This window comes from Dermacentor silvarum, chromosome 6, assembly GCF_013339745.2.
Source record: "Dermacentor silvarum isolate Dsil-2018 chromosome 6, BIME_Dsil_1.4, whole genome shotgun sequence".
Classification (NCBI taxonomy): domain Eukaryota; kingdom Metazoa; phylum Arthropoda; class Arachnida; order Ixodida; family Ixodidae; genus Dermacentor; species Dermacentor silvarum.
In genome coordinates, this window is record NC_051159.1 from 136,813,161 (window position 1) to 136,831,817 (window position 18,657).

At 45.1% G+C, this 18,657-nt stretch overlaps 1 protein-coding gene across 3 annotated transcripts in view; it reads right to left on the bottom strand.

Annotated features, from left to right (window-relative positions):
- LOC119456917 (protein OS-9-like) overlaps positions 1-16,517 on the bottom strand; it is a 56,734-nt gene extending 40,217 nt beyond the window's left edge. The window contains exons 1-9 of one of the 3 annotated variants that reach the window (XM_049669534.1): positions 16,296-16,517; positions 15,490-15,663; positions 14,615-14,678; positions 13,781-13,857; positions 13,578-13,679; positions 12,384-12,585; positions 10,609-10,752; positions 8,518-8,618; positions 388-712 (exon numbers count right to left, since the gene is read on the bottom strand). In XM_049669534.1, coding sequence (XP_049525491.1) covers positions 388-712; positions 8,518-8,618; positions 10,609-10,752; positions 12,384-12,585; positions 13,578-13,679; positions 13,781-13,857; positions 14,615-14,678; positions 15,490-15,663; positions 16,296-16,421 — 1,315 coding nt within the window. In that variant the 5' untranslated portion in view covers positions 16,422-16,517. The remainder of the gene's footprint in view (positions 1-387; positions 713-8,517; positions 8,619-10,608; positions 10,753-12,383; positions 12,586-13,577; positions 13,680-13,780; positions 13,858-14,614; positions 14,679-15,489; positions 15,664-16,295) is intronic. The other 2 variants (XM_049669535.1, XM_049669533.1) reach the window with 2 other exon arrangements.
- Between the last annotated feature and the right edge of the window lie 2,140 nt (positions 16,518-18,657).

Consider the following 18,657-nt stretch of genomic DNA (forward strand, 5'->3'; position numbering starts at 1 on the left):
ATTTGCCATGTTCAAAAAGAATTGCAAGGCAAAAGAATTGTGAGCCTTTATATAAAAGCCAGAAGTAATCTTGTAAATTAAACAAATAAAAAGTAACAAAGGAACTCTGCACATGCACACACTGAACAATGTGACATTTTTTTCAATGAAAAATGCAACAAAAATGCCAACCGCATTTCAAGAAAGTTGCAGCTTGCCACAGCTAACAAAACATGACATAATGGAGGAATTTAGTAAAAGAAGGTCATAAAATGTGGCAGCCACATAAAAAGATGAAAAGAAAAAAAAAATTTTCTTCACAGGTTAGGCATTTATCCTTGAAATGATAAAGCATGGTCCATGCTCTGTATTCCAGTGCATGTACTGTGAACTAAAATTGAAGCTTACCACCTTCTTCGCCAACGTCTTGATGCCCATCTCTGCTGGCCAAGTGACCGGTATCCTCCCCGTCGTATTCATTCTCCACAACCTCGTCACCGCCTGTCACATCCTGGGAAGCATTCTCTGGTTCTACGAGATGTTCACTGCCTTGCTGTTCCTCAGCAACATGCTGCTGAGAGGCGATTCCTGCACTCCCTTCCGCATCATCCTCAGCATCAGCCTCCATCTGTTTTAGACGTTTCATCAGTCTCTCGAGGGCTGCATTCATGTCCGCCTGACTGTCATCCTTGAACTGGGCAGTGGCCTCATCACGAAGGTCGCCCTCTCCCTTCTGAAAAGAAGCAATGTAAGCGTCTGTTCTAAAACGTATTTGAACAGAAAAGGTACACAATGCATGACCACATTTTAACACAACTTTCTGACAAGCAGAAAAAATACTTCTATGAAAATGTGCGCACTATGTGCACGTTGGTCTGAATTGGAGAATGAGCCAAATGGAAGGCGAAACTGCTAAAGAACATGCAGAAAGCGACCTCAAATGCTTGCCTTGGTTGAAGCAGCGCAGCATCACAATGCTTATTTTTTGGCACTAATGTGGTCAATATGTAGAAATCATTGACTAGCACAGTCAGCCTAATGAATGGCCATAAACATTTAGTCATTCGGCAAGTAATATTGTGGAGAAATCCGCGTGGAACGACTTTTTACTACCACTTGCATGGACACCAACTTTGATGTAAGAGGCTCACCATAAATATTTATAAGTACCCACAACAGCACTGTAACACAACGTCACACATGTGAGAGGAGTCATAATAAGCAATTGTGCTACAGAGTATTTTGAGACACAACGGCATGTTCCCTGCATTAATGGTATGTCTGTGCCACTCACTCCTAACACCGCTCAGACATGGCAGGGCCTGCAGTCAATTCACATTCAAGTGCTGCTGTGATCTGGGCTGGGCATAACAAAAAGCTGCAAGCCTCATGGACAATTAGAAACCTGGCATTTGCAGCTCAAGAACTACCAAAACAGATGCATTCCCTCTCTAGCAAAAACAAGCTCCCCAACTAAACTGATGTGGTAAATTGCTAATAGGTACACTTGTAGTGGGGAAGAGGGTCACGAACTATTGAGAGAGGATGACGACGTCCTGGCAGCCCGGAGAGCGCGAGACAGTGACTGATGCTCTTGGGACAAGGCTGTTGTTACGTAGCCCCCTGCTTGTAAATAAACCCCCGTACAGTTTGGTGGAAAGGTGCTGGGTAGTCTCCTAGTATCCTAGTCTCACAACCTGGAAGTACGAAGCCGTACCCTGCTTCCAGCGCCAGCGATGGTGGAAGAAACCACCACCCAAGGTCCCTCTCAGACTCAACCCACTGTCTGTCCCGGCGTGCTGCCTCAGCGTCATCCACCGATATTCAGCGGGACTGACGACCAAGACGTCGAGGACTGGTTGGCAACTTACCAGAGGGTGAGCGCAGTCAACAAATGGGACGATGCGACTAGGCTGACCAATGTCATATTTTACTTGACCGGCGTCGCCAGACTCTGGTTCCGCAATCACGAAGCGGAGATTCATAACTGGGCCTCGTTCAAGTCCACTTTTTCAGAAATCTTCGGTCGCCTCGCGATACGCAAGCTCCGCGCAGAACAGCGACTTCATGAACGCGCTCAACAACCCGGTGAGAACTTCACCAGTTATATTGAAGACGTCGTCGACTTGTGTAAGCATATCAACCTGTTGATGCACGAGTCGGATAAGATCAAGCAAATCCTGAAAGGAATAGCCGAAGACGCATTTCAAATGTTGTTGGCCAAAGACCCACAAACCATCGCAGATGTTGTCAGCTTGTGCCACAGTTTCGACGAATTGCGCAAGCAACGCGCCCAAACTCGACGCCTACTGGATCAGAACGACTCGATCGCGGCCTTGACTCTCGGTGACCAGAATGCACTGTTGATTCAGATCAAGCAGCTCATGCGTGAGGAGGTCGCCAGACAACTCTCTATATTATCGAGCATGCCCGAGCCAGCACAGGCACAACATCTGGCCCCAGTCATACGTCAAGTTATCCAGGAAGAGGTCACTGACGCTTTGCCTTTCGCTCGTCCGCCACATCCGGAGTCTGTGCCCTTGATGTACGTGCAAGTCGTCGCTGCCGGGTCGCATCATCAGCCAACCTATTCTTCCGTGGTGGCAGCCAGTTCGACCACCACCTGTTCCGTTCAGCTGACCAGTCCCCACGTTTTCAAATCCATGGCGCACTGCGGACAATCGCCCTATATGCTATTCTTGCGGTTATGCAGGATACGTGGCACGCTTCTGTCGCCGTCGCCCTCCTGTTCAAATAGACGCCATGCGACCGTCTGCGTACGATCCTAGACACTTTGATGGCACAGCGCGGCTACAACAATCTTCTTCGCCCGAGCGCCTGCCGTCCGCTACTCACCGATCTCCATCCCCCCTACGTCGCTCTCTGTCACCTATGCGCCGTCGGCTCTGCCCTTCTGACGCGGAAAACTAGATGCCCGCAGTTCCCAAGGCACGAACTGCGTCGTCGTCGATCAATTCAAGTCCGTCGCAGTTCTCCGGCCAACCTCATCGACGTTTTTGTGGATGGCTTTCATACCCTTACGCTTGTGGACACTAGTGCTGCAGTTTCAGTGATAGACATGAAACTTTGCCGCTTGCTTAGGAAGGTTACCATGACATCAAAGGGATTGTCCCTCCGTACCGCCAGCCAGACCATATTCAGTCATCAGCTGCCTGCACAGCCCGCGTCGTCATTCAAGATGTGTATCCTATTGAAATTCTTGTGTTACCGGCCTGTTCGCATGTCATCCTCAGTTGGGATTTTCTCTATCGCCATTATGCCGTTATTGTCTGTGCTCGTGTCGAGGTGGCGTTCTCTGCGTTGTGTTCCGCATCGTCTGGCCCTACGTTGGAGAAGTTGTTTGTCGCCGATGATACGAACATCCCACCCAGTAGTGCAGCCCTTGTCCCCGTGTCCTGTGCCGCCGTTGGTAAATCCACAGTTCTATTTACCCCCTCCGAGACCGTTCAACGCCGCAGGAATCTCACATTGCCATTTGCTGTTCTCGACTTGCCCAACGGTGCTACATCGTTGTTTGTTAGGAATCCGTTGCCAGTTCCCTCAACCTTACTCCATGGAGAGTGTGTAGGCACAATTCAGGCATTCGACGCATCCTCCATCTTCTTCCTTGACGACATGGACACCTTTTATCTTAGTGCTCTGACACCTTCTGCTGGTACGCCTGATCGCCCACCTTTAAGCTTTGGCTCCGCCATCGACGACAAACTTACAGAGGCGCACCGCACTGCAAGAAACTTCTTGTACTTCTAGACCAGTTTTGTGGCTCGTTTGATTGCCAGCAGAAGTCATTAGGCCGCACGCACACTGTTCTCCATCCGATTGACACCGGCTCACAAGCGCGTTTCTGACAGCGCCCTTGCCGCGTATCCCCTGCCGAGCATCGCGTGATCTCCGAACAAGTCGACGACATGCTTCAGCGCGGCATCATTCAGCCGTCCTGCAGTCCCTGGTGGTCGCCTGTTGTTCTCGTCAAGAAAAAGGACGACTCGATACGCTTCTGCGTCGATTACTGCCGATTAAAGTTACGCGCAAAGATGTGTATCCTCTGCCACAAATCAATGATGCCCTGGACTGCTTGCAAGGAGCTGAATTTTTTTCATCACTAGACTTAAGATCCGGCTATTGGCAGGTCCCTATGGCACCATCCGATCGCCCGAAAACTGCCTTCGTAACTCCCGATGGGCTGTACGAATTCAATGTCATGCCCTTCGGTCTATGTAATGACCGAGCCACATTCGAAAGGATGATGGACAGTGTTTAGCCTGGGTTAAAGTGGAAGACATGCCTGTGCTACCTGGATGACATCATTGTTTTCTCCCCTGATTTCGATACCCACCTCCATCGTCTTTGCGAAGTATTGAGCTGGTTGACGCGCGCAGGACTTCAGCTTAACATCAAGAAGTGCCGATTTGGAGCTCGCAAACTCACCATCCTGGGCAACGTAGTCTCGAAGGACGGCGTCCTTCCCGATCCGCAAAAACTTCGTGCTGTTGCTGAATTCCCAAAGCCTACCACCGTGAAAGCGCTTCAAAGCTTCCTTGGCCTCTGTTCATACTTTTGCCGCTTTGTGAAGAACTTCGCTTCTATAATAGCACCACTAACGAAGCTGCTCACCGGCGATAGCTCTCTGTCTGGTTGGTCGACGGCATGTGATGAGGCTTTCACAACATTACGTCATCTCTTGACTTCACCGCCCATTTTACGTCACTTCGACCCTACAGCTCCAACCGAGGTACACACGGATGCTAGTGGGATCGGACTTGGCGCTGTACTTGCCCAACGAAAGCCGGGATTCTCTGAATACATAGTTGCTCATGCTAGTCATGACCTCACGAAGGCAGAGTGCAAGTACTCAGTTACCGAAAAGGAATGTTTGGCCATTGTTTGGGCGTTGCAGAAATTTCGCCCTTACTAGGCCAGTCATTTGATGTCGTCACCGATCACCATTCGCTCTGCTGGTTGGCTTCATTGAAGGATCCGTCGGGCCGACTTAGACGCTGGGCGCTACGTTTACAAGACTTTGATATTCGCATTCTTTACCGCTCTGGACTTAAGCACGCCGACGCCGACGCACTTTCCCACTCGCCCTTGTCTTCTAAGAGCTTCTGAGTGCATGCAATACTATTCATCGCACCACTACCAGCTATCGTCCACAGACGATACGGAGAGCTTTAACCGAATACTTGGTGATATGCTCTCCATGTACATAGCCTCCGACCATTCTAATTAGGACTTGGTGTTTCCTTTTGTGACATATGCCTACAACACAGCCACACCAGCCCACCACTGGATTTTCCCCTTTCTTTCTCCTATACGGACGTGAGCCCTCTTCCACACTGGATACCATACTTCCGTACCGCCCGGATGCGTCCGAATACCGCCCAGCCTCAGAACTCGCTCAATGTGCTGAAGAGTGCCGCCAACTAGCACGCTCATTTACATCCGTAACACAAGGTCTCCAAAAAGAACGCTCGTGACCCGGCTAAACCTGCGCTACCTTCCCTGTTGGCTCATTCGTGTGGCTTTGACCCCTGGTCTCTCCTGCAAGTTTGCAGCGAAATATCATGGTCCCTACCGGATCGTACAATGCCAGTCGCCGGTGAACTACATTGTCGAGCCTGTGACACCTCCCACCAACAGACGCTGCCACAGTCGTGAAACAGTCCACGAGAGCCGCTTAAAGCCCTACTACGACCCTCTTGTGCTTGCAGCACCTTGAGTCGCCAGGCTGGCACCTCTTCGCCGCCGGGGCCAATGTAGTGGGGAAGAGGGTCACAAACTATTAAGAGAGGATGACGACGTCCGGCAGCCCGGAGAGCGCGAGACAGCGACCGACGCTCTTGGGCCAAGGCTGTTTTTACGTAGCCCCTGCTTGTAAATAAACCCCCTTACACACTGTAAGAACTACAAAGGGAAGCATAACTGAGAGTAGCAAATGATTAGATAGAGGAAATGGGTGAGTTCGGTTGACACAGGACAGAAGTAATTGGAGATCTCCAGGAGATACCGTTGTCCTGCAGTGGTTAAAAATAGGTCGATATCACTAATGCTGACGACGAGTGCTACTTGTTGCTAGATCTAAAATAAAATCACAAACAGCATATTTACGAATATCTATGCAGGCACCTCTGTAGCCAAGATATCTGTATCACATCATGTGGTGTTTTCCAAACCTTGCCACCTCATTGATTGTAAGAGTGGCCTAATAGTAGCATACACTACTATAAGCATGACTACTGCAACTTATGAGCAAGTACAGTAAAACCTCGATAATTCGAACTCGGTTAATTCGAAATTTCGGTTAATTCTAAGAATTTGAGCGGTCCCGTCATTCTCAATGCAAATTCTACCGGATAATTTGAATGGCCCGCGCGACTCTATTCGGATAATTCGAAGTTTCCGGCTAGTAGCAAGGTGCGGCGGTTAGGTTAGGGCGCTCCGTACAGTCGCCAACCGATTTTCCGCGCTCGTTGGGACTGAAAAATAGTCCGGAAAACTCGTTCAGCCGAGAAAAAAGTTATTAGTGCGACTTAAAAAAAATCTCTAATAATGCCCTGCCTCATACTAGGCTTGGAGGGGATCGACTTGCTTGGATTTGCGCAGCAATGACGTCGTCTCAGTGTACAGTCGACACGAACGTCACCGCGTTGGCGATCTCCACCAACGGAGTTCGCCATGGAGATCCAAGAAACGAGCTTCGCACCACACCGCTTAGCTCTCGCGAAGGTACAGGAGGTAGCGCCGATCACTGAGACATGGGTCTCCGAGACACCTGCTCAGTGTACACGCCACGTTCAAAATAGCAACCGAAACTTGAGAGAAAAAAAAAAAACACTGAATTAACAAGCGTGGTGTCAGTGCGCACGAGCGAGCGCGCAGCGAGCGAAGGTTCGTGCGGTCTATCCCTTCAACGGAAACTGAGCGGCGAGAGCACAGCTCATACAAAAAGTCAGAGCAAGTTGGTTCTTTATTCTACGGTCAGAGCCGTCTGGAGATCGCTTTCAAGATACGGTGCGCGCGAGAAACCGCTCCGGCTAGAGCTCCGGCGCTAAGGTACGCAGTTGTTAGAAGAGTAGAAGTCGCCTCCCCCCCCCCCTCCTTCCCTCCCTCCCATACCCCCACGTCGCGTTTACGCTCCGCCGTGCGTTCGCTCTCCATGAAAGCGCGCGTCCCCCGTGCGCTGTCACTCGCACACTCCTTCCTCCATGCTCGCACATACGGCGGGCGCGCGGCGATGATTTTATCGCCCTTGGACTTTGTATGGAACCTCAGGGCGCCGACGCCGACGGCGAAAATCCGCTTGAAGTGTCCATATAATTGCTGTCGCAATAAAAAAAAAAAACATCCCACAATAAATGGTTACAACGATAGTGCTGAGCGCATATACTAAGAAAAAAGAAAAAGAGCAGTACTCTGGAGCGTTTTAGTCAGCCAAGGAAGAGCGGGCATGGCCTCCGAGACTGGAGAATTGCGCGAGCTCTCTATTGATAGCGCACGTTCCAATCTTGGAGGCTATACAGCGAGCCACTGGAATCCAAGCCAGTGCAAAATCCAACATGGCGGCCTCCAAGATTGGGTAGCGCGGCTCGGAAAGAGCGATTTAGTCCGCAAAATCGAACTTTGGGGTCTCAATTCGTCCGAAAAATTGGGTGCGAAAATGCATGAATTCAATGGAAGGAACCCTGACGGTGCATTTTTGAAGTCCGGAATATCCAGCAAGTCCAAATTTTCGGAGTCAAGCACAACCACGCCCGTTTTCGCGGCAGTTATCGATTTCGTGAACATCGTCCGCAACTTTGTTGAGTGCAGTGCGGGTGATATTTGTATGCTACGTTTTTTGAGCCAGCTGGAGAGCATGGTACTAGGGGCGGCGAACCAGCGCGCCAAGTAATCCCGCATCGGTGATTACTTTGAGTAATTTTTCTCGGACATGGAAAATAAAGGTGATTTCTTTTTGCGGCAAGTTCTTGCTTGTTTTCTTTTTTTTATTATTCATTTCGGTTAATTCGAAAATCCGCTTAATTCGAAGAATTTTCGCGGTCTGGCGACCTTCGAATTATCGAGGTTTTACTGTAATATACAGCACATGCAAGATGCCTTTTCAAGTGTGTTGGTACTGTATTTCATTTATTTAGCCATAGCGTGTAAGGCACATGTGCACAAGGCCAGGTTTGACAATTTGCCAGTTTGTAATTTCTTTTTTTGCGCATATGCATATATAAGGAACAGAATTGGGATGTACTAGCAACACACAAAAACAACTAGGCCTTGTTCAGTTCAATTAAATTACTAACAAGACTGATGTGAGGCTGACATTATAATCTGTGGGAACAAGCATTGACCCACAAGCAGAAGTGATAGATACCCGTAAGTGATCAGAGTAAGCTTGAGGCCCCGTCTTTGTACTATGGAGAAAAAACTAGTACACTATTAAATCGAAATGGCAGTGATGGAATGAAGATGCACTGATGTGCATATTCACTTTAAATGCAGCAGTGAACACGAATAAACACCAACCTTGCTGAACACTTCTTTGAACTGCTTCGCCACGTCGTTTCGTGTATTTTCCAGAACTGGTGCTTCGTCATTCTGCGTCTCGGCTGGCACCTCCGGTTGTGCTGTGCAGTGAAGGAGCAGCAAAATTTAGTGCTTTTCTCTCATGCTATTCGCATCCTCAAATGGTTTGTAAAGGAAGCACAAATCCTTAAGGTAGCCCTTAAAATAAAAGACTGGCCGACATTTATTTTCTAAAGAGATGTCACGCCCATAACACACATTAGGTGATTATCGCAGTGAAGGTAACGAAACATTCTGACTGTGGGTCGGCATTTCACTCATACCATTGTACCCATAATGTTCATTCACATAGGCAAGTGCAATGAACTTATCTCACAGACATCGCAGCTCATTTTGCTCATCTCATGAGGCAAATGCCTATGATTGCTGAAAGGCCAACTCCAAAGAAATTTTGGACTGTGTAGAAAGCCTAGTTTAAGATAATGTAGATATAGAGGAACCTCTGTGCTAAATCTGACCTTTGAAATACGAGTGGGAGCATAACAACAAGATAGCAAAACAGCTGTCTTTGATACTGACACTGAAAAAAAAAACTGCCATTACCGCTTGTTGGAAGTTACACATGACCTAACACAGTGGTTTCTCGGCATGACCACCGAGACTGCCAGAGCACACATGTGTCCTCTCGGAGGCCACGCTGCTTCGTAGCAGATACCGTGGCCTCCTCGGGGTACTGCGACAAGCCCTCTCCGAACAGTTATTGCTGTGTGAGATGCTAGGACTACCAAGTGCTCCGATTAACCTCTGTGGTTCTCCAGGTGTGGCAATGTTAGCCAGCGCACGTACCCGGCGACCGCGGCATGCTGAACAATTTTGGACCGGGCGTGCTGGGACTTACGTCATAGTGACACCACCAGATGCATATGTTGTCTGCTTAGGTCTGTTTACAGGCTGCTAGCAAAAAAAAAACTATGCAATTACCAGCTCTGTGGCTTTGCCAAGATTCGTTCAGTGGCATATACTACTCATTTATAACAAATTTAGCCAAAGTAATATTTCATTGCACTTGGCCTTTAACACCATTTGAAGTTGTGAGAGAACATTCGTTTATGCACAAGGGTATGATCAACCTACCCCACAGTCTTAGCTGCTCATTTTGTTCAGCCATGTATGACTACATAACAATACCTGGAGTTCCAACAGAACCGCGGCTTGCGAGCATGTCAAAAAGATTGCGAACTTCACAGCTCATGTCTCCAAAACTAGGAATAATATGTGGCGTGATGACTGATCATGCTTACTGGCACAAGGGTTTGCTTCGCGTATTGACTCAAACCTCATTTCTTCCAATGCGTAGGAACGCTAACACTCAGAACAACGCACGCGTGGGTTCCTCCTAGTACCGACCATCATCTTGTACTAACAAGGCGTAGTACAAAGAAAAAGGCGTAGTACTTATAGAAAAAGAAAAAAAAAAACTACTTGTTGCCTACTTATATCCCGTCAAATAGACCAGGAACTGAAAAGCATGAAAAATAATATATATAGATTGCTCGGTGAACCTAACACTTATAACAACCAAATGAGCAAAAAATGTAATAAACACTTATCGCTTTGACGCACTGCTCCTGCTGCGCTGAGAAGGCACTTCCAATCGGCACATCTGTTCCTTTCAGTGTCACTCTCTCAAATGACGCCAAAGTACAAATTTTAGACATGGCGCCCTCTTTCCTTGCATCTTACAGAGTGCACGTGGTGAAGGTGGCAAACTCTTGCTTGGAAATTTGCCGTCACACTTGCTCAATAAGCACTGTTTCACACAATTCACTAGTTGCGGAAACACGTCTCTGGTATTTTCCTACTCCACTGGTCTATTTCTTCCCCCTCATTATCCTTCCCACAATTTCTTTATTGCTTATGCTCTTTCTACTCTGATTCCATTTTTAGCCCTAACATTTGTTATGGTTCATGACATTCATTATGCTTAGAAGCAGACTAGAGAAGAAATGCAGTGAGGACCCATTAAAACCATTTGCTGTGAAAAATTGTGTGTTGGGCTTATAAAGCATGCAAGTCAGCCAATACACTCACCCTCTTCAATGTCCACTACAGGTTTCTCCAAGTTGGTAATGCCGTTGCTGGGTTCCTTCTTCACAAAAGATTTGATGGCTTCCAGGTTTTTCTGCTGCTCCAGCAGCCACAATTTTCTCTTCTCTTCCTCTAATTTCTTCTCATCTAATAACAACCAGGGAGAATAGTTTGCTTTATTTAAGCACTTCAGGAATAACCAAAATGACCTGTCTTGTGATGAACATAAGTGCACAATTCAGTGGATGCCAAGCAAAGCAGTTTCTCAACTCCCATACACAGCTGAACTACGATATAACAAACACAGACGTAACGAATTGTCAGATATAACCAAGTAAATCCAAAATGTTTCTCGACAATATTAGTATGTACAGAATATATTTTTATAACGAATATTGGATATAAAGCGAATCTTTTTTCATGTAAGATGTAGCTTCTTTATAACAAAGAGAAGAAGGGGGAAACTAAAAAGGGCCCGATTATTGTTAGTCGCAAATATATGAAGCCAAGGAAAATATAGGGAAAATTATTTATTTTGTTAAGTGAAATGCAGAAAGGATCAAGTAAAGGAAAGTGAAAGTGGGTGAAAAAACCATTAGCTGCTGGGGAGAGCCCTACCCAAATCCTGTACCCTTTAGAAGAATCCAAGGTAAATCATCCTCCTAACATGCCAACGCAACAGAAAGGCTATGAGACACACTGTAATAAAGGACTCTTAATTTTGACCACCAGGGGTTCTGGAAAATATGCACCTAAATCTAAGCACTATAAAAGCATTTCTGCATTGCATGTCCATCTGAATGCAGCCAGGATTTGAACCCATGACCTCATGCTCATTAGTACTATGGATCACTAAGAATGGGTCGTCTATGCCACTCAATCTAATAGGTCACAGCATCAGCACAGTGGTATTAACTCACCACTAGATGGTACCACCACTTTATATACCTTGAGGTATCGGTGTTAATAGTTCTGCAAAAGCAATGCTTTGTCCAGACAATTACAAAAATCTGGCCAATATTCGTCATGCTTATGGCGTGCCACAATAAGCATGAAAAGTGGCGGGAGTTTCACGAAGTTGACAGAAAGGGTAGGCAGTGCTCTGAGCGAAATTGCAGAATCCTGGCTGCATGTACTGAGACAATAGTTCGCTCAGCTGTTCATGAGGGCATTGTATAGCAACTAGTGATCACGCACCATGTTCAAAGGCTGCTGTAGGCCGTTTCTTTTTTATTCGCCTTGGTTGCCATGCAGCGTAGCGTTGGAATGAAATTACATATACAAACGGAGGCCCGTTTCATGCAAATTACTACAAAAGCGACTTACAAAACGTATAGTCCATGGGCCATAGTTCATGTTTAAGACTGCAACTATGTGTTACGACATTGATTACACAATTACATTCTGGACACAAGGTAGTACAACAGCACAAAACTAACAGAGACAAAAGCACACAAAGCAACAAGACCAAGCACCAACTTTTATAATGCCAAGTCAGTGATTTTCCGTGTCACCATATTTTCTTTGGTCTGTGTCAGTTTGGCACTTACTGTTATGCTACCACAACATGCAAAGCCATCACAGCTGATTTGTTCCTCTTTACCTCACATTAGTCATCTTAGCCAACACTCCACAATATACATTGGCAAAGGGTGAGGAACAAAAATATTTAAAAAAAAAGCATGATCACGAAGGAATAATTGCCACTAAAAGAACACGCACAAAAGAGAGGGAGAGAAAAACAAATCAAAAAAGAAGAAAAATGTAGAATGACGTACTTTCCTTGACTTCCAGGTACTTTTGGTACTGCTTTTCCGTCAGCCTGGGACTGCAAGAGATGGTGTGGGGCTTGGATGGAGATATCCGCTTCAGCGGTGGAAACGCGCACACCCTCGAAGTGTGCACCGTGAAGACATAGCTGCAAGTCTCTGGCTCTTCCACGCTTTCAATGTAATCAGTGGAGTCTTCATCACAGAAATACTAGAGAAAAGAGAGTTGCACACACATTCAGCAGGGCAAGCACAACTAAGGGGACGCTAGTAACATTACAGCATCCTTGCAGAGAACTTAGCAAGAACAAAGTTTTGATTGCAGTGTCTTTTCTCTCTCTTTTAAAAATGCACATCACTGGTCGTGAACCATAAACAGGGTTGCCACATGTCCCGTTTTCGACTGGAACAGCTGACCTTTTTCTTTTGCACGAGCTACTAGTTGTCGGTTCAACATTCTGACTGGCAAGCATTAGCTAGCTTACTGGTCCTGAACAAACAACACAAAAATTGCGTCAGGAGAAAGGCCGCTGGGCAGACAAGTGATGTAGAAGAAAAAATAAAATCAGTGAATTTAAACTTTCGAGCTCTTAAACGGCAAATTTTGCAAAGTGCGACAACACCCGCCATGGTGGCGTAGTGGCTTTGTCGTTGCGCTGCTAAGCCCGAGGGCACAGGATCAAATCCCAGTGGCGACAGCAGCATTTCGATGGCAGCGAAATGCAAAAATGCTCGTGTCCTGTGCATTGGGTGCACAGTGCACTTAATGAATGACTGGTCATTATTCAGCAGAAGCTAGCAACTCCATGCATTTCCTCAGAAAATGGCCCCTATCCGCCATAACCACAACTCTCCTGCAGCAAAAGCGTTCTGAACAGTCACCACTTGGACCTGTCTTTCTCTCTGTTGACTCCAATAGGTGTTGTAATCTGTTATGTCAAAACAGAAATGGACACTTCACAAGCTTGAACACTGAATTATCAAGTCAAATACAAATCAAATAGAAAAGAGTGTCCAATTCCTATTAAAATTTCAAGTATACTTGCACACCGCTATTCAAAAAGAGAACATAAACGTTTGTTTTTCAACTCTACATTGTGCTCTTTGACTAGCAATGACATTCCTCTCAACAGGAGAAAAAATAAATGTCTCCACCTCTTCAGCATTCAGCAGAAGTAAACATGAAAAGATTATTTAACTCACTCTGACTTCTGCTCTCCTCGGGACACCGGTAATGTCGCATTTGGAACCATGGCTGTAGACCTGGCTGTGGTACTTTTGTTGGCCTGTTTTGTTGAACTGCTCCTAGCCAGAAAGAATGAAGAAAGAAATATACAGCTTATTACATAATTTCACATACAGCAGCAAATGTACAACGGCAAATGTAACATGCGTAAAAGACATACCAGGTTTGTTTCATTGTTCCAGTCAAAATCGTAGTCAAAGAGACCGAGGAATATGATTGCGCCTTCTGGTTTGCCATCTGGGAATAAAAACACCGAACATGTTAAGCAATGAGCATTCATGCACTCTTAACAAGACATAAAGAGTTTGATGCGTAATCAATTTTACATCAACTATATGCTTATCGAAACACGAAGCTTGGCTAGGTGAATCGGGTGCACAGCCAGACATAACAAACAGCATGACAGAGAAACAAGAGTTGGAAGGCCCGTGAATAAGTGAGAAGCCCACTCACTGCTATTAGCTGTATACTTCTCGTGATAAAGAATATGCCCCAAATTTAGCTTTTACTTAATGTGTTTCATTTTTATGGCTTGCTGGTGTTAAGCTATTTCCGATATCATCTACTATAAGTTACTGAAAATATATCTCTTCATTCCGCTGGACAGTTTTAACACTAATGCCAAATACATACAAAATCAGATGCTAGCAGTGTTTCAGCACAGTAACATACGAAGATAGCTTATGTAATAAAGATTCTGACATTGAAGAGACTTGTCTGAATATGTTAGTGAATATGCAGCCTGCTGCTCACGAACAGCTAAACTTCCCATTCTATACTTTAATAAACATTCTTGTATGATCTTTAAATCAAAGCTTTTTATTGAACCCACTGATTATTAATTAGCAAATAAACCAGTCAGTTCCGCTGAATGTAAAATGGTGAAAACACAAGAGTGTCTGCAGATGATATCGCTCTTGGCAAGTAAAATGCCTGATAGAGAAAAAAGAAAAACAAAACAAACAGATAGACAGCCATCAAACAGACTCCTTACTTTCTACATGAAATTGCTTGATTGACTTTCCATAGCAGAGTTCATATGTCCACCAGTTTCGTGTCTGAAAGACAGCATGAACATAAATTATTTACCACCCTGGTAGCTTGCATGCATGTTGTTTTTTTAACAGTAAATTAAATACTGCAGATAACAGAAGATGCATTGAAACCAATACTATGTATGTATAACATGACATGCATAGAAAACACGGAGAATGCGGGAGATGGAAATTCAAGAAGATGAGCAACACGAGAACAAGGTGAAAGCAGGAGCTAACGTTTCGACAAGTCGACTTGTCTTTTTCAAGGCATACAGCGCTGTCTGCATACATATACATGCATAAGCAATTAAACTGCGAAATCTAAACATTCATATCGTTATGCAAGATGATACACTAATTTACTTTGATTACTCACACATAAGGACTACTATGAAATGCAATTACAATTAAACATTTTAAGAAATTATTAAAGCTTAGTTTTCCCTATAACTGTAGTGCTCACAGCAAAGATTCACAAGGTAAACCGTGTTATAAGGCTTTCTTTATTCTTCAAGCACTTTTCCCAATCAAGCATGCATCATAAAACACAATGCATTTGTTTTTTAGCTATTATAAACAAGTACTATGTTGCAGGATCAAATCAAAGACATAAATAGCAGCAGTTTACTATCGGCATAGTTGACAGTGCACGCTGCCCAATGCACATCTGGTTAACTGAGCACACATGCAAAAGGTGGGAAATAAAATGCAACATATCAAGCATACAACATATTGACAAACATGCATGACACTAAGCAATGCATTGAGGGCATATATAACATAACATTGGTTATAGTGCAAGGTGCTATGTTGCAGTCACCTTGCAACATACCTTAGTCAAACAAGGTGCATTTCTTAGTGGCTCCAGTAACCTTAAGACGTTCGGGGCCTCATCTTCAGCATCATCAGACTCTGTATGTTCCGTCGGGTAGGAACTCTCGGGTAGGGAACACTGATACTCTTGTCCAAACTTCGTCATCATAAGTATTACCGATGCTCCAACATCCTAGAGGCAACATAATTGACACAAAATGAGAAACCACTTCAACGTAAAAACTACCATCAATTTCGATTGAAGTGCGGCGCATAATGTTATACCGGTGTCAAAAGGGCAATATCTTGATCGTGATTTTACCTATGCAGCTCAGATGTTGCTACATCGTCATCCTCAAGCATGCTCATCTCAGTCATGCCTCTTTGTACGCGCTTGAAGAGGGCAAAGCAAACTGAGCTCAGTGAAAATAGAAGAGCCCGTATGACAGGTGTTAAAAGTCACACGTCATTGTTAATCTGAAGTATTAACCCATGCACATCGCTTACCATATACATATCCCCATTTCATCCTTTTCGCCTACGAACCAAGTAATATGAAGAAATGAAATCATTTACACAGTATCCACTCGGCAAAACAATATTGCGAGCTTCGGTCCACCGATAATATTCTACAGCTTCCTTGAGACTCCTGTGCCATGACCGACGTCCGGCGTTACCAGCTTTCAATGAAGTAACTACGGTTTGAAAATTAAAGATAGACCAGCAGCGTTGTATAGGCTCCACCCTAGACTTCTTTAACACGTATCAAAGGGGTTGGTATGTCGGGATCGCGGGGGACGTAAACGTGATACACTGCGTACTTACATCGCTGATTTTCACAGGTGTGCTCACGATGTCAACTTCATAATTGAAACTCCTAAGTTCCTCCAAATTGAAGTACGCAAGCACACATCGTAAAAATAACAATAGTAACGTGGCCGACGTGATCATGATAACTAAGGTGAGCTGACGACGAGCATCCGTACAGGGAGATATCACACGTAGTCTCAAGCTGTGTCAGCTGGGTAAATAACGAAGTGAGCGAGTGAGCAAATGCGGGTGCGAGGAGCGGCGTGCCATTGTTGCTGGATGATGCGGAGATTCGACTGAACGAACGCCGTGACTGGTTTCGGTTTTGCTTTGTATCGAATTGGAAGCGTTGTCTCCTGAAAATTACCAACAATTCTCAGTGTATGATTATGATTGTGTGTTGAAGCTGATTGAACAAACTGTTACATAGAACGAGGGAAGCTCTCTTTAACGTAGTATTGGACAATGGCTGTCGTTGCAATCATATGCAATGTAAAATTACACTGTGTGCTTGTTATATTCCTGTCGCATTTTTGCACGGCGTCGTTCTCAGCGATATTTTAAGTACAACCTTTGGTTCTAAGCGAAAGTAAAGCAAACAGGATGATAGTAACGTAAGTGCTGTATATAAAACACGTACCACATGCTTTGTGTTTTTCAATGCGTGCACAACACGTAAAGGCGACAGCAAAGCGAGCATTTTGCTCCCTTCTTACTGACGTAATATTAAAGCGGAAGCTAGGCGAAACGAAAAAGCGTCTGTTCATCGCCTGTCCACAGAAAACTATCATCATCAGCATTGGCTCGAGCATCGTTGTCTTCTTATTTCCGCAGCTGGCTTGTTGGCGCCCCACGGGCTCGGGTACTAGAGAAACTGGAAAAAAAAATTTTAGAGTGACTCTATCGGCTACTAGTACACGTACTGTACCTTGGGTTTCGATCGTGCTCGTGCTCGGCACGCTCTTGTGCCACTGCTGCCGCGTTCGTCGTCGTCGCCCAGCAAACCACAAATATCCTTTGGACGTACCACAAAATACCAAATATCCAAGACATTTAACGACGTCTAGTTCACATCTATAGTATGTTCGACTAGTACGTGGCAGTCAAGGGTCATCCAAAAGACATCGAATGTATTTGTGATTTGGATATCTCTTGCACATTCAAAGCTTTCGCACATTGATCGTACATTGTGCGTTGCGAGTAGATGCACGCACTATGCGCAGAAATACAAGCAAGTTGTCTCTAATGCCTAACATTGGGAAGCTAGGAGAGCAAAAGTCGCGCTGTTGCCTGTTACAGCCCTGCAGCGGGGCATTTACTTTATTTTTTGACATCATCATCACTGTGTATGTTCGAGATCCTACGAGAGGGAAAATGTGTACAGCTGTGTTCGTTCTGAAAAGATTCAGCTTATTAAAGCCCACAATTTCAGATATGACCGCACTTATTTTGCAATTTAGCACAACCTCTGCACGCACTGCTGGAGGTCTAGTAACGTTGCTGCTGGACACCGGGCGCAAAAGCCAATACTTTCGACATTTTTTCTGTATGCTTTCGGTCTCAGTTACATCATTTTTTTTTTCTCATACAAGATGCTTTATTTTTCAGTTATATTTATTAGTACACTGTTCAAAATACGTAGCATTTAACTTGCTGATGTATTACGACAGTTTATAAAGAAAAAAAGAAGCTTGAACTCGCAATACTTTTGACTTCGCATCGCCACTGATATCAATTCAGCAACACGCGCCTCAATGCAAGTGCACTACCTGTGCACTCACGAAGCATAATTAAATTATTTGTCATTCTCATTCGAATCCGTTGTTACTTCCTATTGTTTTCTCTTAACAAAGTTGTGGGCTCGAGTGCTTTAATTACCTGTGCCTTAATTACCTTCGTCATGATTAACACCAATGGTTGCGGGCTCTACTCCCACCAAAGGTCGAGGGTTTGAGTGCCTTAATTAATTGTATCTTAATTAACTTTGCCTTAACACCAAATGTCGAGGGTTCAATCTCCAATTTTGGTGCCATTGAATTTTCGGGCTGTAACGCTGGACATCGGATTTTTCGACCATTGAGCCATCTAAAGATTTCACCTTAATAAGTGTTGCAATTTATATTTTCGCATTCACACGTTTACACGCTAACAAAACATTTCAAGCAAAGCCACCAGCTACATGCCGACAATGGGGGTAACTGTGCCATTAGTGTGCCTCCACAGATATAACATCGAGGACAAATTAAATGCGAACAGTGGAGCGTGTGGCCGAAGCATAACTAAAGGTATACGGTGCATGTCGGCGGCCAGTCGTTGTGCACATGCGTGGGGACGTAGTTCTCGAGGAAGAGTGCAGCGCTGCTCGCCCTATTGCGAT